The sequence below is a fragment of the Loxodonta africana genome, chromosome 5 (genome assembly GCF_030014295.1).
Source record: "Loxodonta africana isolate mLoxAfr1 chromosome 5, mLoxAfr1.hap2, whole genome shotgun sequence".
NCBI lineage: Eukaryota > Metazoa > Chordata > Mammalia > Proboscidea > Elephantidae > Loxodonta > Loxodonta africana.
The window spans coordinates 144,085,043-144,111,436 of NC_087346.1; the positions used below are offsets into that span (position 1 = coordinate 144,085,043).

The following is a 26,394-nucleotide window of genomic DNA, read 5'->3' on the forward strand; positions in this document are numbered from 1 at the left end:
TAGTTCAACTGTTGATGCAAATTCAGAGGAAGCTACTAAAATGGATAAAGAAAAATCAGCATTAAGCAGAGTTTTGGAATCTTTGTGCATACATCACCGGCAACAAATTTTGGCTGTGTTGAAATTTCTAGTTCAAGAGCAAAATGCTGCTTCTCTTTGTTGTTGTAATACATCATATGCTGTGTCTTCAGACTCTCAAAAGCCCCTAATCGAAGATGATTTACATGGTCTATTTTGTAGTTGTGGGGAATATAGACTGGCAGAAAGAGGGTGTTTACAAAATGCAAGACAAAGTCCTGGGTTAGCACCTCTGTCAGACTGTATCCAAGATTCACATTGTTTATCCTGCCAAACTGTAGCTATTGAACACATTAAGACAGTAATGAATAGAAGAAGTTCAAACGGTTATAATTCTCTCAGGTGCTGTTCTGGACAGTTGTCGAACATTCACTCTACAAAATCAGCCTTTCACACTCCTCCTTTGTCCAGGGAAGTATGTGATCTTTCAGTCAATCTTAAAGATGTGTGTAGGTCTCGAAGTCCCTCACCCCCGCCATTATCACCTGTGCAGACTGAAGAATTTGAAAAATTGAAAGATGTTATTTCAAAATGTTCAGCCTTAGAAAATAACAGACTTGAAACAAACATTAACCAGCCTCCATCTCTCATACCAGCAGAAGTCAGCAGTGACAAGGATGATCATGAAGGTAAAATATATAAAACTAAAACACCCATTAACTCTGATTCTTTGCTCTTGGGAGACGGCAATAACTGTAATGCAAATCAGGAAAAAGGTGAAAACAGTTTAATTTTTCAAGATTTAATAGATCGTATTAATGAAAAGTTAAAGTCAATAGAAGCTACAGATATGACAAACTTTGTGAAATCATCTAGTGGGGATTGTAATACAGATAATGACTTAAAATTGGGAAATTTAATAACCTCTCTCTTGCACAATGCAAAGGCCGATGATTACAGTTTTATGGAGTTACTGAGTCAACACGATAAAGTAGAAAATAAAATTATTCAGACAAGATTTCAAAAGCGACAGCAAACCCTCTTTGCAATGCACAACTCTCCTGATTCACCCATAGTTAGAAGGCAGTCTTTACAGATAAAAAGAGAACTGGCTAGCCTTGGTGAAAATTTTATAAGAAAAAGATACACTGAAAAAAAGTTGAGGAAATCCATGCGCAATAGTGAGATATTTTCAATGGACAAAGGCCCAGCCTATCATTGTCAGGGACCTTCTTTACAAAATTTTAAAAGCCATCAAGATAAAAACCATGCGGGAGCATCATTTTCACCAGATTCCACATTACAGCCATTGCAACTACCTCTTCATAGTTTAGAAACCAACTTGGCTTTTGACACATGTTCAGGAAACTGTAAAACAACCCCTGAGAAAATGAGCACAAGAAAACCACAGGAGAAATCTGCAGCTGGGGGGAAAAAACTGCAGAACTATAGGGAGAATCCAAAATTTGAAACCATCCATACTCCTTCAAAAAGTGATGTTCCTGGACTTCTGAGTAGAACTAAACGAAATATCGTGCCTCCAGGGTGGTATTCTATATATGTGACAAATAATTATGTATTTAAAAAATCTAAGCCTAAAAAAGTATCTGAATCCATACCAAAAAAAGATACAGTGAAAAATATTCAGATTGAAAGCTCACACAATATAGATCTAAACAAAATTGCAATGCATTCAAATTTACAAGTTGTTGTCGAGCGCTTGGAAGATACAATAAATATGGCCCAAAAGTCTTGGAGTAATCATCAGCCATTATCAGAAGGATATAAGGCATCCAAGAAACCGATAGACGATGCCTATGGTAAAGACCAAAACGCTGAGAGAAATATGACTGTTAACGTGAGTAGAAGGACATGCAAAGAGCAGAGTTTTTCAAAACCTGTGCTGGCATCCAGCAAGATTATCAAAAGCAGTCATGTGCCTGCAATGGATTTGAATAATAAAAGACTTGATAATCTGAAAAAGTCATCTATTTTAGAAACGGGTAGCTTGATTCCTAGGGTTGAAGATGTACCAACAAAACATGAAGGAATTGAAAGCTCTTTTTCCAGTTACTCTAGTCCTGTCAAACTCATGTTTCTCTCTGAGGTTAAAAGCAGTGAAGCAGTCAAATACATTTTGACTTCAGTTGGTACTTCAGAATCAAATATTGATCTTCCTTCTGAAAAATGTCCAAGTCGTCATGTAATTGAAGAAAAACAGGAAACAAATGAAGATATCCCAAATGCTAACTTTGAAAATTACAGTTCTAATCATAATGGTGTTGACACTCCTCAAGGAGAACTAAAGAAATTTAATTGTGCAAACGAAATTCCAGAATCTTCTACAATGTATATAGCTAATATGAATAGTGATAAGCCACAAGAAGAACCGAACGAAAATTCAAGCAATGCAACTGATTCATCTTTTAAAAGAAAACCAGGTAGACCTAAAAAAATAGGTCCCCAAGTTGTGAAACAGATTAAGCGACCAATTGGAAGACCGCCAAAACCTAAAACGGATCAAACAGACATCCCTGTTTGCCAAAACAAGGCCTTTAGTGCTGAAGAGAAAAGCCCAGAATCACTCGTATCAGGAGTAAAAGAAGGTCTTTATAAAAATAGTATCACAGTAACTGTTGTTTATGGACGGTCAAGAAGAACTAAAAGGTATGTTTCTGAAGGAAGTGTAAACATAAACAATGTTATGTCTTTCAACAATAATGTTGCTGATTTTTCAGCTGAATACAGTAGTCTGAGACATATTAGAGACCTCAAAATCGACTCCACTGAAAGAGTAAGTGCTGTATCAAGTTTGACTACTGAGAGTGAAACCTTGGGGCCTGGCTCTGAGTATGTTAGACCGATCAAGAACAAGTCTGTAATACCTCGCCTCTCCAACAACATTATTCAACCAAGCCAGAAGCCTTTGACAGTAGTTAGGAAGCCTGGTAGGCCTGCAAAAGTGAAAATCTCTGGCATATCTGTGACTATTAATAGAATTTCACCTCAGGAAAGAGAAGTAAGTATTAACAGCTACTTACCTCCTTTAGAAAAGGGGAATGTGTTAGGAAAGAGTTTGCCTGAAGAAAAGTACAATCGCCGGTGTAATGAAAGAGAGAGAGCAAGGCACACGGAAGCAGACATTTTAAAGAATGGATCAAAAAGTATGGCTGCTGCTATACCTTTGAGATACTCTATGAGAGACAGAAAACCATCTCTGCATTTTCTGCATTCATTAACATCTTCTAGACCCCTCATTTATAGAAACGCTCTGCTCCATAAATCATATAAACTCCATTTGCAGAAAAGTAAAGGCCAGAAGGAAAGACATAGGCAGTCAAGGATAAAAATAGCTTCCAAAGGTACCTCAGGAGCTAGAAATTCAAGGCATGCAAAAAAGTGTTTGGAAGATGACAAATTAATACCCATTGCTGAAGTATCCATGGATCCTATAATTTCATCAAACTCTTTACTCAGGTGGTGGGCTACTTCTTCAAACGATTCTTTATTGGAGGAATTAAACAATAGATTTGAGCAAATAACAAATGCTTGGGTGCAAGTGAGTGGAGATGAAGCTGAAAATTCTGTTCATAAAAACAGAGAACACATTGAAAACGATCATTTCAAAATAGCAAACCCTTTGGAAACCTGCCTTGTGGAACTTGAAGTTTCACCTGTAAAAATGCTTTTTCAGAAAAAGTATGATTTAAATGAACTCTGTACCTGGTTTATGCAAACGACAGAAACGCAGTCTCTTTCATTAGTTAGAAAAGCAAATGCTCGAAACCCTTTGGAGGTAATAAATACCAGGGAAATTAAATTAGGGACCAAGCATTCTGATTTTAATACCAGCCCCATCAGAAAGCACTTTAAAAAATTTGCACTATCCTCTCCTTCAAAATCAGCAGGGAAATTGCATATATTGCATAAAATGGTTAGCTCTCCTGTCTTAAAAGTGAAAAATAATTTAACACTAGCAAGATTAAAAAGGACTGAGTTTAAAAGGTTGCAGCATGACAGGTGGAGAAGAGAGAGAAAGCTGCGCAACCGTGAAATGGTTGGTTGGAACTCTCAAAGGAGAAACTTAAGATTTTTCTGCCAGAGCCAATTTTTAAATAAGACTGAGGAAGGAACACATGTTGACATCCCACTCCAAGGAAGCAGCACAGTAGATAATCAGCTTATTTTGCCACCTGAGATCAGGGATGACTTTCTGCAACAGGCAGTGGCTGGCTTCAAAACACACGCTAGTTTAGAGAATAAGTTTAAGTCAGAAATAAAGGAGAATGAGACAAATTGCAGCCAAAAAGAAGAAAAGGGACCAAAGCTAGGAAATGTATGTGCAAATGATTGGAAGTCAAAAACCTTAAAAGATTGTAGAATATTTTTGAGGAAGATCAACTATCTTGAGCACAGAAATACTTTTAGGTTAAATACAATCATGTACTCTCCTGACCCTACTGACAATGGAAGTAATCGTCAGACTCAGAGAGAAGAATCAAAGCGCTTTACCTTAAGATCCCATTCCGCTAGGCAAAATCCCTTGAAAATGCTGTCTAAAGAAATAGAAAATGCTAAAGCAAATAACCCTTCTGCCAATAAATTTGCCAGCCAACATGGCAATAGTAAATTAAATAAATGTGTTAACTATGACAAGAATCATTCCGATAGCTCTGTAGTCCTTAGCAAGTTGAGCAAAAGAAAAAGACCACCTTGGAAGACCACAGAAATGTCAACAAAAAGACATAAACGACAGTCTTGCAAGAGTGGACAAATGGCAAACTATTATTCAAAATCCCAGCTAGGTAAGTTCTTCTCTCCTTAATTTTAAAGTTTCATCATAGGTGCCTTGAGTCAAGCATGATAGATGGAAAAGGAGCAGCTGATCCAGTTTTAGTTTCTAAAAGATTTGGACAACCTCGTTTCTTGGCACCTAGTATGAAATTCAGGAAATTATGCGCTGCTATGTATACCAGTGAGGTGCCTGGTGGAGCAGTGGTTAGAATGCTTGGCTGCTAACTGAGAGGTCGTCAGTTCGAATCCACCAACCGCTCTTTAGAAATCCTGTGGGGTAGTTCTACTCTGTCTTATAGGATCACTATGAGTCGGAATCGACTCGATGGCAGTGGTATAAATATACCAGTACCCTTCCCCGTGTCTTAGTGTACCTAGGATTTCAAGCATGTTAAAGTACATTAAGTTGACACAGAAAGCTCAACTTATCATATCATTAATGTAAAAGTTATATTCTCTGCTTTTGAATTTGATAGATCTAACTTAAAAAAACAATTTGACTCTGACAGATAAATATGTCCAGTAATTAACTAAAAATTTGCTACTAAACTATAGGCTAAAATACATTTATACTCTTGACAATGTAATAAATAACAACAATAAAACCATGTAAAAGAAGTAAAGACCAAGTTGATAAAGATCATCATATGGGATAGGCCTAGGATCTCAGTCTCACGTTGACCATTATGCTGTTATGCCCTTTGGTGCTGCTTCTGGGAGGACTTTAGGACGCAGGTTATTTGAAAGGTGTCACGGGAACAATATGTTTTTCTCAATATATCAACAAACTGGTTGAGTACTGTTTTTTGTATTAGACATTGAATTAGTTTCCAGTGATAAAAGACAAGGATTCCTTGCCACACATAGCCTAACAAAGGAGAAAGAGTCATATACAGGTAATTGTTAAGGTAATCTTTAATTCAGAATGCCGGCTGAAATTAGGAAGTAGTTGCGTGCTTTACTCAGTTACACTGACCTTTCGTGCTGAGGAGACCTTGCTGCCTCAGGGAGACTCATCCTCAGAGCCTAGCAAAAATGGTACACCAGCACCGCAGCTGCCAGTGTGGCCGTCTCCACCTCTGGTAACAAGTGCTAGACGATGCAGGGTGTTCAGGGGTGTGCTAGTACTGACTGATGCTTCCCTGGCATGAAGGGTTACATTCAGAAATTGAAGGATATTTTATCATATGGTTTCATTATTACACTGTACATTTTAGGGAAGCTTATTTTTGTGGGGGGGAGGAATTAGGGTGTTACTGGTTTTATTTTTGTTACTTTTTACCTTTTTTAAAGGCTAAAACCAATAGTATTGGGTCTTTTATTAAAATATTAAAAGCAGTAATGAAACTCTAGAGTTTTGATAGGTTAAATTACTGTGGCCCCCCAAAGTTAATTATTTAACCGAATAATTCAAAATACCCACTTAAGTAATATCTAATGCTCAATTATAAAGGTGGTCAAAGTAGTCTCATTGAAAGATGAATCAAAACTGAAAAGAGTGTCCTTTGTCTCTTGCCCTCAGGATAACATTGTAACAAAAATAACGTAATATTCTGTCAGAAAGAAAAGAAGAGTAAATAATTTGGTACTGATTAAAAATAGCAACTACAAAAAAAGCAACTGATAATTCACCTAGAGATACCCACACTTCCTTTAAAAGACTTTTGTAAGTGGAGAGTCAGGTGTAAAGTTTCATTTTTAATTCTCTCTACCATCCTCATTTCATGCTTGTTACAGTTTAGCAAAGGTAGTTTGTATTAATTTGTTTCACAACAGAACCGTATTTTGTCTTTCCAGCTTCTTAACCGTTGTTATTCCTAAGGAACAAGTATACAATTTATTTTAATATGATTCGTCACCCTATAAATACATCATCCTAGAAAAGTAAAATGGGAGATGTCTTATTATTGCTTTTTCAAATTAATTTCAAAATACTTTGGGGATATTTTAAAAATTTTTAGTATCATATTGAGTCATTTTTCATCTACCCTTTTTTCATTTTTTAAACTACTAGTACTATTTCCTGTTCTGATTAAAATTTTATTTGTCTTTTACTGATAACTTTCCTTCTCTATTTTTTAATATTCTTTTTTTTAATCAACAAGGATTTTTTTTTCTAACAAAGTTGTATTTATAGCCACATTTGGTATATTTATCTGGTTTTTAAATGTTTTCTTAAAGTGTCCCCCCCCCTCATTATTCTTGATATTCCATACTTCTTTTTGCCTTTTTTGGAAGTGATGCTAAAATTCATTATTAGTTTTACATGTGTTTCTTCTTCATAGACTAATTGGTGGCTGAAGACTTGAGGGAAACTTTTAACAACAGGACTTTTGTAGAAAAATTTTAAGGCAATGTGTATAGTGAATTATGAAATATTTCTATTGATGAAAAACCATGAATGTCTTGTTTTTGTACATTTTGACATGAACTATCCAGATATAATTTAATACAGGGGAGTTTTAAAATTTATACTTCGCCACATGTGCACTGCATGTATCAGGTATAGACAGGGAGAGGAGGGAGAAGAAATGTCATTCTAGATCATTGTAGTCATAATTCAACAAATCCTTAATGAACGCCTACTGTGCAAGGCTCAGAAAGCTCCCTTTCCATTTACGTGAGAAAACAAGGCCTACATTGTTTATTTCTTCACTAAATACAGTGTGTTTTATGCTTTAAATGTGTACCATGAGAGAGAAGGATTAAAGTCATGGCTTCTGCTTTTACGGAGCTTATAATCTCAGGAGGAGAGAAGAATGAATCGGCAATCCTAGTAGACAGATGAGTGCTCTGTGCTCTGGTAGGAGCAACAGTTGGACTGTAGGAGCATGTGAGAGAAACAACCCAGATCCAGGGAGCTAAGCACGGTTTCCTGTGTAGTCACATCTACACTGAGGCTTGAAGTATTCAAGGCTATGAGAAGTCAAGAAGGAAATGTTTCAGGCAGAACAAACTACGTGTGGAAAACCTGTGGGACGAAAGAGAGCATGGCTTGTTGGTTACCCTGAGTAATTTCACTGTAGTTAAGTTCACTAAAGCTGAGGCATAAAATAGGAATCATGGATGGGGGGATGCAGTAGAATGGTGAAACAAAAAGCTACTGAGGGAAGCCTACCCTAAATTGTGAGGTTAACGTCAGTTAATGAAAAAGTGTCTTGATCCCTAATGTTGTTGTTAGGTGTCGTCAAGCTGTCAACCGTGTGTTACTTAGAAGATCTTCTCCATAGGGTTTTCTTGGCTGTAATCCTTACCAAAGTAGATCGCCGACCTTTCTTCCACAGAGCCCACTGGGTGGGTAGTGACAGTAAAGGCGGAGAAGAATAGATAAATTCGAGAGAGATGGATGGAACAGAATCTTTATGTCTTCAAGAGCAGAGAAGTAAAGGGTAAGGTCCAGGTTTTTGGCTTGAGTATCTGGGCAGATGGGGGCAGCATTCAGTGAGATATAAGAGAGCACTCCTAGAGAAGTAGCTGAAGGAAGACTTGGGGTTGAAGGCAGGTGTTTAAAAACAAAAAAGTTGTTTAGATGCCAGAGGAAAGAAACCAGTGGAGAATGAAAGGCTGAAGATACGAAAACGAGATGGGAGCAGTGGAAATGGAGTGAAGCTCCTGAGTTGGTTACTGAGGATAGCATCTGGGCCATTATTAGAAAGGGTAGCCTTGGTCACGTCTCTCTTAGAACATGAAGGAAGTGGGGAAAATATGCTGGGATGCAATGAGTTTATAAATTCATGGGCAGAATGTAGAGGATATTATAGTTTTGTTTTTTTTTGTTTTTTTTTTGTCTTGTTTGTTTTGTTAGGTTTTCTATGAAGCAAATAATGTGGTGGGATTGAGGAATGTAGATGAGGCTTAAAATACTTGTGGAGAATGGGTAAGAGCTGTCTTGAGAGATACATGACTTCACAGCTGTTTGGTTTTATCTCAGCTGCCAGGTTGTAAGGTGGACCCTTGCATTTTAAAGTAGTTGAGCTTTGGTGGTGCAGTGGTTGAGTGCTGGGCTACTAACCAAAGGACAGCAGTTCAAACCCAGCAGCCGCTCCTCAGGAGAAAGACGTGGCGGTCTGCTTCCATAAAGATTACAGCCTTGGAAACCATATGGGGCAATTGTACTCTGTCGTATAAGGTGACTATGAGCCAAAATTGACTCGACAGCAATTGGTTTCGTTTGGTTTTCGGGTGACCGAGAGGGTAGAACAGAAGGACAAAGATCAAGCCAGGAATATATCCTTTATTTTGTGAATAGTGGAATTTAAAAAGACTTTCAAACAGTAGCACACAGTATAGTTTTGGGGGCAAGATGGGGTGTGTGAATAACCAGTCACAGGAGATGATTTTTGAGGTGATAATGTCCCAAAATGAAGGGTGGCTATTGAAAATAATCATATAGCCTTTTTAATGTCCATATCTTGAGTTCCCAAAACAAATATGTAATATGTGCCTTTTTCTAATTGATAAATATCTGGATGTAAACAAGCTGAATTTGAACATCTCAGAAGTTTTTAAGACTAAAAATACCCTACTATGAACTTGAAGCATTTATACTAGCAGTATTCATCCTAAGGCATTTTTTAATTTTCCCATAAAAATTCAGAAATGTAAGTAGATGCTTGAATTGGATTCTGAGATGACTGAAAACAGTTCAGTTTAGCAGCTTCTCCTGTTTTGAACTCTATCTGCAGAAATGACTGAATATATACATTCATTTTTTTTCCATTCCGGATTCTGATTTTCACACAGGTTTATAACTGATGGGTGGTTTCCAACTAGCTGGTATAACAGCAATGCATCCTCCTCTGATCCTGCTTTGAACATTTTACTACACTTTCTGAGTCCTAACTTAACGTGTTCTTTTAAAATTGTATGATTGAGACAGCCCTGGGCACAGGCTGTCCTTGAGCATTTTAATGCAGTATTTAAAGAGCGTCTTCATGTGCCGTTGTTCAAAAGTCATCGTTATCATTAATGGAAAAACTAAAAGTGAATGATTTTCCAAATTACATTTTGATAGAGAAACATTTCCGGTACACAAACATTTCCAAAGATGTATTCCAAGGACTGCTAGTCCCCCAAGATGCTCTGTGTGCAAAGGGTTCAGTGGTCAGATATGGTTGGGCAATGCGCAGTTCTTTCTCCTGTTCTGGAGTCACAGCGCCCCTTAGCACGTTCAGTCACATTCCCCAGGCCTTACCGTTTAAACTGTTAGTATCCCGCAGGATATAGTTTGGGGAGCGTGATTGAGAAACACCGCTCTCCATAGCTTCCTGCAAGGGTTTCTCTGTGTTTTACTGTGATAGTCCTAGAGAGAATGTAATGGCTGTAAATAGAGAAATTAATTTATATTGTTCCTCGTTATAGTTGCCCAGTTGTATATAAATTAAGTTAGGGTAATTTAAATTAAATTTTAAGTGCTTTATTAACACATAAGAGAACACTGTGGTATACACCTTGAAGCCAAAGATGATTTCATTCTGTTTGGTCTGTATATTAGAATTTCTTTCATGTTGAGCTAAGAACAGCTGTGGAAGGAGTCAGCTCAGGAGGCTTTACTCTCTGTATTACAGGTCATAATGAGAAAATATTTACTGTGAATTTGGGGAAATATGTGAGATCAGTGTCTTCGCAAGTGCATGTTCATAGTCTTCATTTGGTGAGAACTGGATGAAATGAAGTAGATATTTTAATATAAAAACTAATCAGTTCATCAACACATTCTTTTTTATATGGGCTTCATATTGCCGCTTTGCTAATTGCCAATGCCGTAAGTAAAATTATTACTTTGACTCTGTTTAAAGTATTCTAATACAATTAGGAATTTTTAATTAATACACCTTTTGTTTACGGTCAGGTTTTGGTTGTTTTTTTTTTTTTTACCCCATCATAATTCTCTGATAAACTGAGTAAAGCAAGAGTTTTAAGTTTTGAAGTGTTTCTAACTTTTGCCACAATACTTTATTAAAATATAAAGCAGCTACTTTGATAATCCAGTGTGTTGATATTTTTTCTTAAAATTTTTCTTGAATATTTTATATCCCATTGCTGTTTCAACCATTACTGAATTTTCAGGATATTCTGCTTTCCGACTAATTGCCCCATGTTTTTTATAGAAAACCATTCAACTTATTTAACAATCACTGAATTGTGATTTGCCAGACATTGTATTAGATATTACCTATAGTGGAACTCAAAGAGGTTATCTAAAAGATATGCCAAGTTGTTTTTGCTTTGGCAACATATAATTAGTGTAACTTGAGAAAAGATAATCTGGCTGATTGTCCATACTAGTGGATATGGAGTACAGAACTATTTTCAAGCATAGGATTAATTTTCTAAATCTGGGAGTCCAGCCCAGGGCCTGGTTGTGTAAATAAAGTTTTATTGCAACACAGCCATGCTCACTCTTCTGCATATTATCCATGGCTGTTTTTGTGCTAGAGTAACCGAATACCAAATTGAGTAGTTGCAACAGAGGCCACTTGACCTGCAAAGCCTAAAATATTTACTCTCTGGCCTTTTGCAGAAGAACTTTGCCAACCCTGCTTTAAATCCTTAGAATTTTAATATAGCGTGGCTAGGGGGGAAAATGCCATGGAAATTTCATTTAATTGATTGAAATCATTCTATCCCATTCATCCCCAACTTCCCATCCGTTCCCTCCCTTCCCCGCACAGTACAGTATATTTCTTATGCTTTCTGACATGTTAGTGTTTTGTTTTTATGGGACAAGACCTGTTTTATTATCCAGCAGAGTGGTGCTGGAAGAGCCATGAGTGCCAATATGGTTTTGTTTTGTAAATCTTTATTGAATGGCCCTGCAGCGTCCAAGCCTGCTTTTATTTTATCTGAGGTAAGTTCAAGGGTCACCCTTCTCCTCAACCAGCTGCTACTACCTGTTAGAGATTGATTTCAGTGCTTCGTATCATGATACGTTCCTGCCTCAGGGTCTAAGTGTTCATCCCTTCTCTCCCCTCTTTTCTTCCTTTTCTATTTCTTCACTTGGGAATACAAAATTCTCAGTTCAGCTTTCATGGCTGCCTTTCTCCCTCTCTCTCTCATTTTTCCCAGGCAGTAAATTTTTCTCTTTATAGTGGAGCTGAGGATTCTCGTGACTATCGTTATAGTAAGCCTACTGAATTCACCTACGGTTTAATGGGAAGACAAGACTGGGCAGGTATCTGACAGTTTCATCCTGCTAGGTTTTTTTGTTTGTTGCATTTTAATTAGCATCTTGGCATTTTCTTCCCTCCAGTTCCCGGCAACCTGGAAAACTGCTACTTTCTGTGCTTTACAAACATAGAAAGCTAGATTTTAGAAGCTTGTTTCTATAGATTCCATTAATTTATTCATTCAAAAAAAATTGTCTCCTATGTGTCTGGCAGTATGCTAGACACATGGGGTATAATGGTGGACAAAAATAGATATGGTTCCTGCCCTCATGAGTCAAGATTATTTGGAGACATAGACATTGCTTAAATAATTACACAAATCTGATAAGTTCTCAGTATGTCAGTTATCTTTCAAAGATATTTTTAAAATAATAAACATTTTTCACACAAATTTACTATTCCTGGTGCTCTTTATTTTTGTTATAAAGATCCAATAATCTTCCTTCTTCCTAAGTAACTTCCAGCATTTCTTGTAGTTTAGGTCTGCAGTTAATTAACTCAGCCTTGCCTTCGTATGTCTGAAAAAGTCTTTATTTCACTTTTGTTTTTGAAAGATATTTTTGCTTAGTATTGAATTCAACTTTGACCAATTTTTTGTTTTTTTTTTTCTTTTAGTACTTGAAAGACATTGCTTCACGGTCTTCTAGCTTACATTGTTTCTGATGAGAAGTCTGCTGTTATTCTTATCATTGTTCCTCTGTATGCAATGTGTCTTTTTTTCCTCTGGCTGCTTTTAAGACTTTCTCTTTATTGCTGGTTTTCAGTAATTTGATAATGAAAGTGCCTTGGCATGGTTTCCTTCATGTTTCTTCTGCTTGGGGTATGTGAGTTTTTAGTGTTCATCACATTTGGATATTTCTCAGTCATTGTTTCTTCAAATATGTTTCTATTTTCTCTCCTGGGATTCCAGTCACAAGTATTTTGTGCCACAGATCACTGACACTCTGTTCATTTTTGTTAATTTTTTTTCCTCTTTGATTCATTTTGGATAGTTACTATGTTTTTAAGCTCATTAAATTTTTCTTTGCTGGTGTCTAATCTGCTGTTAATCCCATACAGGATATTTTTCTTTATATAGTTATATATTTTTGACTCCAGAAGTCAAATTGAGTCTTCTGTATATCTACCATATTTCTCCTCATCATGCTCATGCTTTCCCCAATTTCTGGAACATATGGAGTTTACATAAAATACCTGTTTTAACAGCCTTGTCTGCCAATTCTGTCATCTGTTATTACTTTGTCGATTTCTATTGATTTATTTTTATCCTTATTATGGGCCATATTTTCATGTTTTTGCATTCCCGGTAATTTTGGATTAGATGCCAGACATTGTGAATTTTATGTTGTTGAGTGTTGGGGTGTGTCAGGGGAGGGGTTATGTTTTAAATATTTTGGGGCTTTGTTCTGCAACACAGTTAAGTTACTCAGAAACATTTGGCTTGTTTTTTTAGGCACACCAGAACAGCCTGTAGTCTAAGATGGTGGTTCTCAATCGGAGATAATTTTGCCTTCCCCCACCCCAAGGATATTTGGCAGAGTCGGAAGGCATTTTCGATTGTCATAACTTGGGTGCCATGGGCATCTAGTGGGTAGAGACCAGGGATGCAGCTAAACAATCTACAATGCATAGATAGCCTCCCACAACAAAAAATTATCTAGCCCAAAATGTTAATAGTGCCAGGGTTGGGAAAACCTCTTTAGGGCTAATTTGGTGGTGCAGTGGTTAAGAGCTTGGCTGTTAATCAAAAGGTCAGCAGTTCAGATCCACTAGCATCTCCTTGGAAACCCTATGGGGCAGTTCTACTCTGTCCTATAAGGTTGCTATGAGTCAGAATCGACTCAATAGCAATGGGCTATGAAGCAATATCAATACACACCTGAGAGCTCTACACAGTGCCCCATTTGTTAGGAGGTCTTTTCATTTTGGCTAGTGGGAACACAACTATATCCAGCCTGATGTAATAGCCAGGGATTATCTGCCTGGTCCTTTTCAGTAGCCCTTTTCACAGTGTTAGGAAGTATTCAAACTTACCAGTATTCATCGCTAGACTCTAGGGGATCTCTCATTCTCAGAAACTGTCTCTTGGAAACTCTCTCCTCTCCTGTACTCTGCCCCACAAATTGTGGTCACTTTGGTCTCCCTGAACTCCAAACTCTGTGTCCTCAATTCAGGAAAACTTCTGATCTCTGTTTGAATTCCCCTCCCTGTGTTGCAGCCTAAAAACTCTCCAGAAGTAAGCCAGACCAATTTGTTTCCCTTCTTTCGGTGATCACTGCACTTCCTGCCATTCAGATTCTTAAAATGATCCTCCTTCCCTTCCTCCCTCTCCCCGCCCCCTTTTTTTCTTCCCTCCTTTCTTTCTGTCTTATTTAAGGTGAGTTGTAAATCTGGTTTCTGTTACTCCTTCATGGCCAGAAGCAGCAATGCCAGATGAAATCTTTCAGCAAACATTTATCAATCTTCAGCTATTGCTAGGTCTAATACCAGTGCTAGAAATAAAGTACTGAACGAGACCAACAAGGTTCTCTACTTCCATCAAGCTTGTATTTCAGTGGGAGGGAGAAACAAAATAGAAAACATGAAGCAGTAATAAATTGTCTTAATGAAATTGGACAATTAGGAGTTTAGAGAGGGAACTACTTTAAGTAGTTGGGAAAACCCTCTCTGAAAAAGTAACATGTAAGCTGTGGGTAGAGTTATCTAGGATATCACTGATGACCCAAACTGTGAGTATGGATGAGAACTCCTAAAGAGAGAGTGTAGAATAAGAAGAAAAGAAGACCTGTGACTCAACCTGGAGAAATTCCAACAGTTATTGGCCAGGTAGTGTAAGGTGCCCTGCAGTGGAAGTGACTGATAACCGAGACAAAAGGAAAGCCAGCAATGTGTTTCGTTTCAAAAGCTAAGAGAAGTTGACTTTCAAGAAAGAAGGAATGGCTACCAGAGTTGAATGTCCCTAAGAGGACAAGAAATTTGAGAACGAAAGATTGCTTATTAAATTTATCAATGTGAGGGTCATTGGTGACTTTATTAAGCGCTGTTTTTGTGGAGTGAAAGGACAAAGGACTGGAAGCCAAATGGAAGTAGGTTCAAGAATAAGAAGGTAAGAAAATGGAGAGTGATTTTAGGATAACTCTTTAGTCTGTCTCTAAAAGTGTTAACTTGGGGAAAATGAGTGATTGAATAAAGTTTTCTTTTTTATTTGTTTGTTAAAGAATGAGAGACATTCTTTGACTTGTTTAAACACCATGGAAAGGATCCAGTTGAGAAGAGATGGTTATCTACTGCCACAATAGTGCTATATTACAAACCATCCCAAAACTCAGTGGCTTAAAAAAATAAACATTTATTTTGCTCATGGGTCTGTGGGCTGGCAAATTAGACTGGGAGGTTCTTCTGATCTTGACTGGGCTCCCTCACATGTCTTCTTATTAGCCGCCTTTCAGATATGTGCTCCACGTGTCTCCCATCTATCCAGCAGACTAGCCCAGGCATGTTCTCATGGCAAAGGCAGAAGTTTCAGTAAGTGGAAATGTCCAAACCATTTATCAAGCTTCAGCTTGCATCATATTTGCTGACATCTCATTTGGCCAGACCACATCACATGGGTGAGGCAGAATGGGAAGACACCACAAAATTACACAATGAAGAGACTGAATATAGGGATGAGTAAAGAATTGGGGCTATTAATGCAATCAGTCTACCACAGATGGTATATCAGAGGGGAAGGGGAGCAGGAATTATTGGTTATGAGCATTGATGATAAGATTCTGAGAAGGCAGGTGAGAACAGAGTCCAAAACATCTTAAGTCATGTCAGCTTCTGCCTTCTTTACTGTTAATTTATTGGCGTTATTATAGAGCAACAGCTTGCTAATTGCTTTTAACTTCACATTAAGTTAGTAGTGAAATTTCCTTTTTTAAATCATTTTTTAAAGGTGGCTGAGTCACATTTATGTATTTGTTGGATATTTGAATGCTTATTATATTTAAGACACTGTTACAGGTACAGTTTTGTTGTATTAATATACAAGTTCATTAAATGCAGGGGAAGTCTTTCGGATCCTACATGGTCATGGATGTCTTCTAAATTGTTTTGCAGAACAGACTGTGTTCATTGATTTCTAAGAGGATTGGTTTTGTCCCCTTGATCTGATTATAATTACTTTTATTTCCCATTCAACTAAAAACTCAAGTAGATACCGGATTTCTCAGTTATAAAAACATTTTTCCACTCTACATGTTCTTGTGTGAATTCTTGACTACCGTGGTTTTCTCTAATAGTTATAATAGCACTTACTTGTTATGAAGCACCTACCCTGCACCAGTGTGCTAATCTCTGTATCATCTTTATATTGAAAAAAAAAAAAAAAGGAATTTTCCTAAAATTGTTCCAAATAAGTTAGAAATCTAGAGTTGTAATCGAACATTATCTTATTTCAAAGTCTTGTTCTTAATCACCATGTTCTGCTGCTTCTCCACATAATCACACTGGATAATTAAAAGCAAGTTAGAAGAAAATTCTGACTTAAATTCTCTCATTTAACAATCTCTTATATGGTGGACACTGCAGAAACAAACCATACAGATAGACAACCATTTTTATTCCTAATAAAAACTCATGTACCTTTTTATTTTTTGTATGAGTACTAGCATTAACTCACATTTATTGACTCTTAACAATGTATCAGCAGACCAAGAATTTTATATGTAGTCCCTATACCAAGTGCTTTACGTAAACTCATTTAATAATCACATTATCATAATGAGGTGGGTGTTTTCACTGTCTTCATTTTCCAGGTAAATAAAAAATTGGAGCTAAGAGAGCTTAAGGAACATGCATCCAGCTGGTCAGTGGTTGGATTCAAGATCGGAACTCAGGTTCTACAACACCTCCTCTGCCCCAGCTTACTAAAATCCTCATCCCTGAATATTTTAAATATTCTCTTGAGCCTCTCATTCTGCTGTGATTAGTCTCTCTGTAATCCGTTAGTTCTCAGTTACTCTCTATCACATGCTGCTTTTTTAGCTCAGTAATTTATGTATACCTTCTCCCCCTGCCCCATTACTAAGCTACAGAATTCTTGAGAACAGACACCATCACGCTTTGTTTAATTCCTAGTGTATTAGTTAGGTACTGCTTGGCTACTGAGGGAAGAGTTCTGACCGAAGCTACCACCGGACCTGGTTGATGAATACATGCCAACTCCCCTTAGAACTCAAACCCTGCTTTGTGGCACGAAGGTCCTCTCTCCATATAAAGACTCCTGGAGCCTCAGCACCATCAATATCAAAGAGTCCAATAGACGAATCACTCTTCCTTTTTATAACTTACACATCAGAAACATGGGAATACAATTGTCCACATTGTGAAGGTTCTCTGATCTAGACCTGTGCATTTAACAACCCTATCACAATATATGGGTAGGTTCATGGAGATAGCAGACTCAAGGGTAGTGCTGAACCACAGTAGGTATTCAGTACATTTTTACTGAGTTAAAACTGGAAGACACCATTTCCAGAGGTATTCTGTGGTGGAAGTAACCAGTCATCCAGACCTTGTAGTTAAATTGACGAATTCAAATTTGATGATGTTGGGTACATTATAGTAACTGTTCAAATTCCAAATTCTATACCAAAATCCAATTTATGCAAGCAGCTGACTTCTTTCTCCCTTTGAAAAGATGAATTTGTGCTCCCTGAAACCCTTGACCTAAAGAATACTCTTAACAGTAGCTCAAAAAGAATTCTATGCCCCCCCCCCTTTTTCCCCCTGAAGCTGAAAGAGATGAGCAGAAGCTCCTTATTTAGATAAATGCTATGATGCTACGAGGAAGCTTCATGCTGTACAGCTCTTTTGGGTGGGGTCATGGCTACTAGCCCTTAGGGATAACTTTGTGTCTGAAACCTGTAAACCAGACACTTTTCCACTTATCTCACATGTATTTTGAAGAAGTAAATAGGTATTAACATGAAGGTGGGGTCATGACTGAATTAAAACAACCCAAGAGCTTGGTTACTAACCAAAAGGTCGGCAGTTTGAATCCACCAGCTGCTCCTTGGAAACCCTATGGGGCAGTTCTACCTGTCCTATAGTGTTGCCACGAGTCAGAATCGACTCGATGGCAACAAATTTTTTTGTTTTTTTTTAAATATGGTAGTAGAGCATAGGCCCTGCATTGCTGTTGCTAGGTGCTGTCCAGTCAGTTCCGACTCATAGTGACCCTGTATACGACAGAACAAAACACTGCTCAGTCCTGGGCAACTATTGCTGGGTTTCAGCCCATTGTTGCAGTCACTGTGTCAGTCCATCTCATTGAGGGTCTTCCTTTTTGTTGCAGAGACCCTCTACCAAGCGACCAAGCCTAAGTCCTTCTCCAGTGACTGGTCCCTCCTGATAACATGTCCAAAGTCCTTCTCCAGTGACTGGTCCCTCCTGATAACATGTCCAAAGTACCGGAGACATAGTCCTGCTGTCCTCCCTTTGAAGCAGCATTCTTTATGCCCCATTCTTCTTCATATAATCCAGCTTCTCAGATTATTTGCTCAGCATACAGACTGTATAGCAACTGTACAGGACAGAGTAGAACCACCCCATAGGGTTTCCAAGGAGCAGCTGGTGGATTTGAACTGCAGACCTTTTGGTTAGCACCCGTAGCTCTTAACCACTGAGCCACAGGGGCTCCAAAATAGCCATAAAGAGATAGAAAACAAATTAGGGGGAGAGAGGAGGAGGAGGAGGGATTGTAACAAAGGATTAATTTTCTTAACAACTACACAACAATTAAAAAAGGTCATTATCCCCATTGGCAAAGGACCCAAAAGGAGATACAAATGACTTCTAAAATGTGAAAGTACGCTTAATCTTCCTCATAAAAGAAATGCAAATTAAAACAGTGACATTCCACTTTTTAGCCTATCTGATTTTCAGGGATCCCTAAGTTTTATTACATATTATTGGTAAAAGTGTGAGGAAAGACATTTTCATACGTTCTTGGTCAGAGCGTACATTGGTATACTATGAAGGACATACCAAAATTTAAAAGCACACACCCTTTGATCCAGCTATTCCACACCTAGAAATCAACCTTATACTTGCACATATACTTAAGGACACACATACAAGAATACTGAATGCATTGTTGCTATTTTAAGCAAAAGATTAGAACAGCCCAAATATCAGTTGAGGACTGATTGGTGAAATAAATTCTTGATGTACCCAGAGTGGAATTCTATGTAGCTGTTAAAGGAACTAAGTTTTTGTATTATACAGATACGAAACAATCTCCGAAGTATATATTTTTCGAAAGCAAATACATAACTATAGAATGATGTAGGGGGTAAAGGGATGTTGAAACAAATATTTCTATACTTCATTATGAAGAGACTATCTGGAAGAATACACAAGAAATTGGTAACAAGAGTTGCCCTTAGAAGAGGGACTAGGAGCAGTGACTTTTCCTTGTATAACATTTGTACTGATTGATTTAATTTTACCTAGTTTCAAGCAAAAAAAAACACTTAAAAATTACATCGAGTTGAACAGTTACTAATCCTTCACTTGGTTCAAATGTGTCTGATTACAGCACAAATTCCTGACATCAAACCTACTTAGTCAAAATTTTAATTTTGAAATAGAAAGGAATGTTTATAAACACTCCCTCTAGACTGCAAACTCTGAGAACATGGAGCATGTCTTCCTCGTCTTTGTGTCCCAAAAGTGCTTTTCTAATGAGCGCTCAATAAATGATTGTAAAATCATTTAATTGACTCTGGTATTGAAAAGGGAAACAAAAAGTGCTCTGGTAAGTACTAGCAAGGTTCTTACAATGCTCCAGATATATCTGGCTTTAGGACACTGGAAAGAAAGCGTTCTATTTTTCTGTAACTTAGTTTCTCTGTTAAAAAATAAATAAATCTCTTGTAGCTTTAATGTTCTAAGGTCTCTGGTTCCAGCACCTCATAGGCTGACTGTACTCCTCTATCCATGGTACTTGGTGGATCAGCAGTGCCCAAACCGTGACTGCACACCTACTTGTTCTTTTTAACTGTATATATACTTATGAATTAAACACAGTCTGTACGTTACTAGTAAAGCTTAGTTCTTTTTTAAAACAAAATAGTACTTACTTTCTATACATGTGTATGGCCTTATGCATAAATAAAAATATGAAGACTAAGTAGTCCTCAAAGGAAGGAAAAACATTACTGCTTTATCTGAGCTTTGCCTACTCAAAGACCAAAACTTGAAGTCCCTGAGGCCATCAATCTAATAATTGTAACCAATTAAAACTTTTTTTCTAAAATCAGTTAAGATTTCTGATATGAATGAAAATATTGTTTTGGATCTTTTTTTCATCTGTCACACATCAAGCTGAGACTTAAATATACTCCTATTTTTTATTAATCACATCTGTTTTGGTTCTTTAAAGTGATTGCTACTTTTGATGAGTAATCTTTTAAGTTACTTTGTAGTTTATGTCATTTTACCTACTATCTATAATAGTTATAGTTGAAACCATGTCATTCAGTGGAACTGGCACTGTTTGCCTGGGAGCCTAGGGAGAACATGATAAAAAAAAAAGCAAAACAAAAACTCACTGCCATCAAGTCGATTCCAACAGCTGTGTTAAAATACGGCAAAACATTGTGGTTTGTTGAATGGCAAATGAGTCAATTGGCTGAAGCTGCAAAAGGGATCTGAAAAAATGCTACTGGAGTCTGGATGTTGCCATTTACTAACTCTAACAAGTCACTTAAGTACTAGACACCTCATTTCCTTGTTAGTATATAAATAAGATTTTTAGACTTAAAGTTGGAGAAAGCAGAGGAGCGACTTAGTCTAACCACAGAGTTGAGTGTTAAATGAGCTGATGTATGAAAAACTATACAATTCCTAAGTGTAAGGATTCACATTTGAAGATGTGAATTGGCTACCATAAATATTTAAGACAAGGAATTACACGTGTACATGTGCATTACATGGGGGGTGGACTGACTATCCTTCGGACTCACGTTTCTGTGATTCTGAAGAGTAGCACTCTGTCCCAGATGTTTCATTACATGATTTTTACAAACGTCCATCAAATTTTCACTGAGCTGCTGCTGTGTATTCAGCACCGTATGTGTCTCCAGAGCTAAGAATATTAACATCCTTCCCTTCAGGTCCAGTAGGTGCTACCAGACTATCACACACGAAACAATAGCAGACAACCCAGAATAGTTTTAAGTGTAAAGGGGAGTTAAATAAACAAAACAAAAAAAAAACCCATTGCCATCGAGTCAATTCCAACTCAGAGCGACCCTATAGGACAGAGTAGAGCTGCCCCATAGGGTTTCTAAAGAGCAGCTGGTGGATTCAAACTGCCAACCTTTGGTTAGCAGCCATAACTCCAGACCACTGCACCACCAGGGCTCCCGAAGGGGAGTTAGAAGCCCAGAAATCTGTGGAGATACCCAAATTGTGTGATTTGGGTCAGGACCTGAAATATGGGTTGGTTAAACAAAGTGGAGGGTAAGTTTTCCCACGTGGGAACAACACAAATGGATAGGAATTGTGTTTAATGAGTTTGTGAAATAAGATACAAGTCTGACCAGAACAGAGGGTGTGCATTAGGCAATAATGTTGAATAGAGAACTGTCCAACCTGATATTAATCCAAACAAGCTACAAACTTTTACATAAATACAGAAATTCTGTGATTTAGGCAGCCAGAATAAATACCCTGTGGATGCCAACACTTGTTCCTCTGTTGAGCTGGCCAACATGCAGTCTGGACAACTTGACAGTTTTTTACCATCAAGACAAGACTACATTTACTCCTGATAACTTAATAATCTCATTGGAGAGCTAATTAGTTAAGTATAAGGGAAAGAGCAAAGGCTTTGAAGTGAGAACAGATTTGTGTTCCAATTCTAGCCCAGTAACTGGGGCATATTTGTACTTGACTGAGACTCACTTTTATCATATATTAGGATAAGTAAACCAACCATGGGGCAGTTCTCTGTCCCGTAGGGTCGCTTCAAGTTGGAATTGACACAACAGCAATGGATTTATTTTTGTTATACTAACCTCGCTTGGTTGTTGTAATATTTAAACGAGATAATGGATTTGAAAAGTGCCTTGAACATAGCAGGCGTTCAACAGAAGTTCCTTCTTCCTGTTTCAAGGTGGCTCGGAGACTGGTAGGCTAAAGGACAAGTTGTGGGGTTGAATCTTGCCAGGCTCAGCAGGTTAAGTAAGGAATGCCCTTTCTGAAGTTTACTAATGTAATCCGTATATGCAATTTTTTGTTCAGTGTATCTGAGTGATCTCTGAAGTACGTGGCTTACACGTGGCACTGTTCTTTTTACTCAGTTCTGTAAGAAGGCAAGAGCTGAAAAAAAAAAAAAACATTACTTTCAGGATGATAAGTACTATGTACTCTGATGTTTAGAGGTCCAAACGATAAAACTACTGTATTTTCTTTTACAAGGTTGATAATTTGAGATTAAAGTAAAACTAAAATGCCTTAAACTCTTTTTTCCAGCACGCTACAAATGAAAACTGATGAGAAACTGAATTTGTCTGACGGGAATACAGCAAGTTGCCCTTTGAGCCCTATAAAGATGTGCCTTAATCATCCCGTTGAATGGAATCTGAATTTGACAGCATCATCTCTAGCAAGCTGTTCAGTTCATAACCAAAATCTCACAAGTGAAGAGAAATAGATTGCGGTTCTTCTTGCACTATATTTTGTATGTCAATATTCTTTCTGCTGAACAATAAGTATTTATCAATTGATCTTGAAATATTTCCAGTCCTGTGACTTGTCTATATTAAATCATTAGCATTAATCATTTTGATTATATTTTTGGTATTTTTTTTACATAACGTTTTGCACCAGACCATTGTGAAATTTTGCAGTACAAATGGATTTTGATGCTTCTCTTTTGAATGGTATTTTGTGAGTTTTGTATGCCCTGAGTTTAAATATATAATTGTCCTTTTTTATTTCTGTGCACAAAGTTTAATATATAATGCATATGGGATTTAGAATGCTAGTATTGTAAAGACTTGTGATGATGGCCTGACCTATGGTCAGTTGTGTAGCAGGTGGATACCAACTACCTCGAAGCAAATTGGTAAAAGGCAAAGGTATCTCTTGGAAGTCTGTCTCTTTCAAAGTTATGTCTTTATAGAAATATTGATCACAGTTTATCTTCAATAGCATGTTTCCCTTTGTAGGAGGATTTCAGCAGATCAGTTTTCTCTTTTAAACTTAGGGAGTCTGTGGGCTGGAAAAGCCGTGGCACAACTGCATGTTTACTTCAGCGAATCTGTGCCTCTACATCTTGCAGACAAGAATAACTGTTTCGGTTTTTTTAAGTTACCAGTTTTGAATGAAAAACAGTAAATGGATTTACGTCTGTTGGTTTTATTTTATTGCGTTTTAGACATTTATTTTACAATTTAAAGGAATGTCTATTAAAAGCAGGATATTATTTCTTTAATCCTAATAGTGCAAAGCATAGCTTCAGCAATGGCTACGTGATTGTGTCCAAGACTTCAGTTGTAAGAATACTAAAGGTTTGGTGCTTAAATGTATTTTTCCCATACAGAGAAAGCATGCTTTGGTATGGTGGTAATAGCAAGTTATCAGAACATGGCTTCTTTCCTGACCTGGCTATGGCATAAATGGGATTTAGTTAACTTGTGTTTCTAAAGACTTTTCCTCATAGTACATTTTGTGTACTTTTTAAGTCCTTATTCCTCCCTACCCCCTAAAAAATGTTTTTAAAATGACAGGGATTAAACAAAAGAAGATCAACATAAGGAATTTAAAGCACAGGAAAAGACACAGAGCCAACAGAATGAAGAACAAGCATCAGTTTGTCATTGTTCTATATCATTGCCATATATGCTTAATGAGCTCTTTTTTTTTAAACTTTCAGACTCCTTTTATAGTTCTGAGTTCTATAGAGCACATATCTGGTTGTAATGTAGCAATTTGGTTCTAAAAGCCAGGGATCTGACTTTATGCTCCAAATTAGATCACCTTAAATAAATGGGCTCTGGTAAATAAATTTTAAAAAGCACAATTATTGTTAAAATAGACCTAATATTAGGACATTTCTATCCTGAATAATAAAGAGAAAAGGTAATTATCAAGTGGATAAGAGGTGTGTTGCTGGGCTCTTCACTTGGATGTTGCAGAAGGAAAGGACTAATTTCATACAGTGTAAATTTCATAAACCAGACAAGTGCCTATTTCAGAAGATGACAAAATTGGCATTGAAGAAATTGTACTCAAATTAGTATAGAAAGAGGACTTCCAGTCACATTCCTTTCCCAATAGTATTATTTTTATTTATAAGCAATATTCATAATTTTATTATGCTAAAAACCAACAAAAAACTTCCTGACTAAACATGCACACGTTACATCTCTGCAACCCAGGAACCACCATCACAGAGAACTGAGTGCCCCAGAGCTCCCACATGTAAATACGTTAGGAAGAGAATCACCCATGCACGTAGATTATCAAAAATATTTTCAGGGTAGGATTCATGAAACCAGATTGTCAAAATGTTAACTGTTGAAACTAGGTGATAGGTATTTGGGTCCATTAAACTAGTTCTACTTTTTTTTTTTTTGGTCACATTTTCCTAATAAAATGTTTTCTAAAAACCTAGAAAGGCACCAAAGAATCATCTGATCTAATCCCTTTACCTGAGAGATGATGAAGATAAGGCTCAAAGGAATACTTTATAAGGTCACATGGCACATGGAAGAATTTAAAGTAGCATCTTGGTTTCCCATCTCTTAGCCCAGTGTTCTTGCAGTTGTGTACCTCATGAACAAGCTGGGAGCCAAACTCACGTAGGTAGCCACGAAGGCAGGGCCAGAACCCAGGTCTCTTTATTTTATAGTATTACAGGCTAGCCCACTGCCCTGTGGAGACCCTGAAAGTTGAGGCCAAGCAGAGTCATGGATTAAAATGCATCCAGACTTTCATAGAGAAGCTTCTTACTTCTCCATCCCATTTAAGAGCTTTTTTCCATTTCACTGGAATTATTTCATTAAACTCTCTTCCCTGAAAATAAGCTCCTCCCCGGCCAGTTTGTCAAATGTCATTTTTAAATGTGTGTTGTTGCATTTTCGTCTTATGTTGGATCTGCCTCATCTAAGTCATAAGCTTCTCAAATGCAAGCTACTAGTTATATTTTATTCAAAAGTTTTCCATAATGCCAAGATCTTCAACTTGAGAATTCATTAGACTCACGTAGAAAGTTTGTTTAAAAATGAGATTTCTGGCCCCCCCTGAAATCCCGATTAAACAGATCTCACTGACGGCTGACGTAGCACTAAGAAACCTGTCCTGCTGCTTCAGTATAGGCCAAAGTAAACATGGAGTTGCACAACACAAAGTCTCATAAAGAAGTCAGGTGCTTTTGTTCTGACACAAGGGTAGCTTTATTAAAAGCAAACAAGTGAACACAATTTTAAAGGATATTTTTTAAAAGAACTCCACGTCCACCATCTTTCTTAACTACTGTCTTCACTGAGAAACTGTGTAAGATTAAGCTTACTTTTTTCTAGTGCTGCTGTTTTGGCTCGTCGTGGTAATCTCATCCTCATTTCTGATTCTGGTTCTGGAACTTCATGATCACTACACAGATGTTAAAAATACACCAATTTAAATACAAGCTTTTAAACTACAGTTTATAAATAAACCTTACGTTAGTTTCTGATACTCTGTCAGTGTGTAATTGATAACCTGATTCCGTTGTCTAAGCTTGAAACTAAAATCTCAACAAAAAAACTACTGACTGGTATCCAGCAACATGAATCTTGGAAAACTAACCAAATTTTTTTATCTATATGGAACCTCGTATTATGTAGATAAAATAAAACCAAACTTTTGCAATGAAACTTGTAAACAGGGGCCATAACAACTGTCCAAAAGAGTACTTTTGAAACTCAAGAAGTGAAAAAAAATCTAAATTTTCTTGATTTAGGCAACAAGTTCCTAAAACACTGTTAATAACAAGTTTCCCAAAAAGATACTTTAAATTTAGTAAAGACTTAATCTAAAGCTATACTGAAAATACACGTATTAAACGTTTTTACCAATGAAGAGATAAAGGTAAGACAGCTACGAACTTTCAGCTTCCAACTTTGGTTTAATTGGCAGGAACCAAAAATTAACACTCTCCCACGCAAATCATTAATATATCCAAATTATAGGCAGAATTATTCTATCACTGTAAATGTACTGAACTCAAAATGCTACCTAAATCTCAAAAGTTTGCTAGTTCCAAATTTTAGGGGAGACATACAAACAGGGTCATGTAATTAGTAGAATACATGGAAACAAATGAGAGAACATATTATTAAAGATGACTACCAAGTACTAAAGCCAGGCGAAC

General features: G+C 37.2%; 2 protein-coding genes across 38 annotated transcripts in view; one reads left to right on the forward strand and one right to left on the reverse strand.

Annotated features, from left to right (window-relative positions):
• The window catches only part of LCORL (ligand dependent nuclear receptor corepressor like), a 216,767-nt gene extending 192,250 nt beyond the window's left edge, over positions 1-24,517 (forward strand). For 29 of the 33 annotated variants that reach the window (XM_023549744.2, XM_023549748.2, XM_064286012.1 and 26 more), the window contains 2 exons: positions 4-4,823; positions 10,380-22,402. In XM_023549744.2, coding sequence (XP_023405512.1) covers positions 4-4,823; positions 10,380-10,480 — 4,921 coding nt within the window. In that variant the 3' untranslated portion in view covers positions 10,481-22,402. Of the gene's footprint in view, positions 1-3; positions 4,824-10,379; positions 22,403-22,511 lie in introns of those variants that run through there. The other 4 variants (XM_023549746.2, XM_023549757.2, XM_064286036.1 and 1 more) reach the window with 4 other exon arrangements.
• NCAPG (non-SMC condensin I complex subunit G) overlaps positions 5,991-26,394 on the reverse strand; it is a 70,074-nt gene continuing 49,670 nt past the window's right edge. For 3 of the 5 annotated variants that reach the window (XM_064286050.1, XM_064286047.1, XM_064286046.1), the window contains one exon: positions 25,406-25,634. In XM_064286050.1, coding sequence (XP_064142120.1) covers positions 25,511-25,634 — 124 coding nt within the window. In that variant the 3' untranslated portion in view covers positions 25,406-25,510. Of the gene's footprint in view, positions 22,359-25,405; positions 25,635-26,394 lie in introns of those variants that run through there. The other 2 variants (XM_064286049.1, XM_064286048.1) reach the window with 1 other exon arrangement.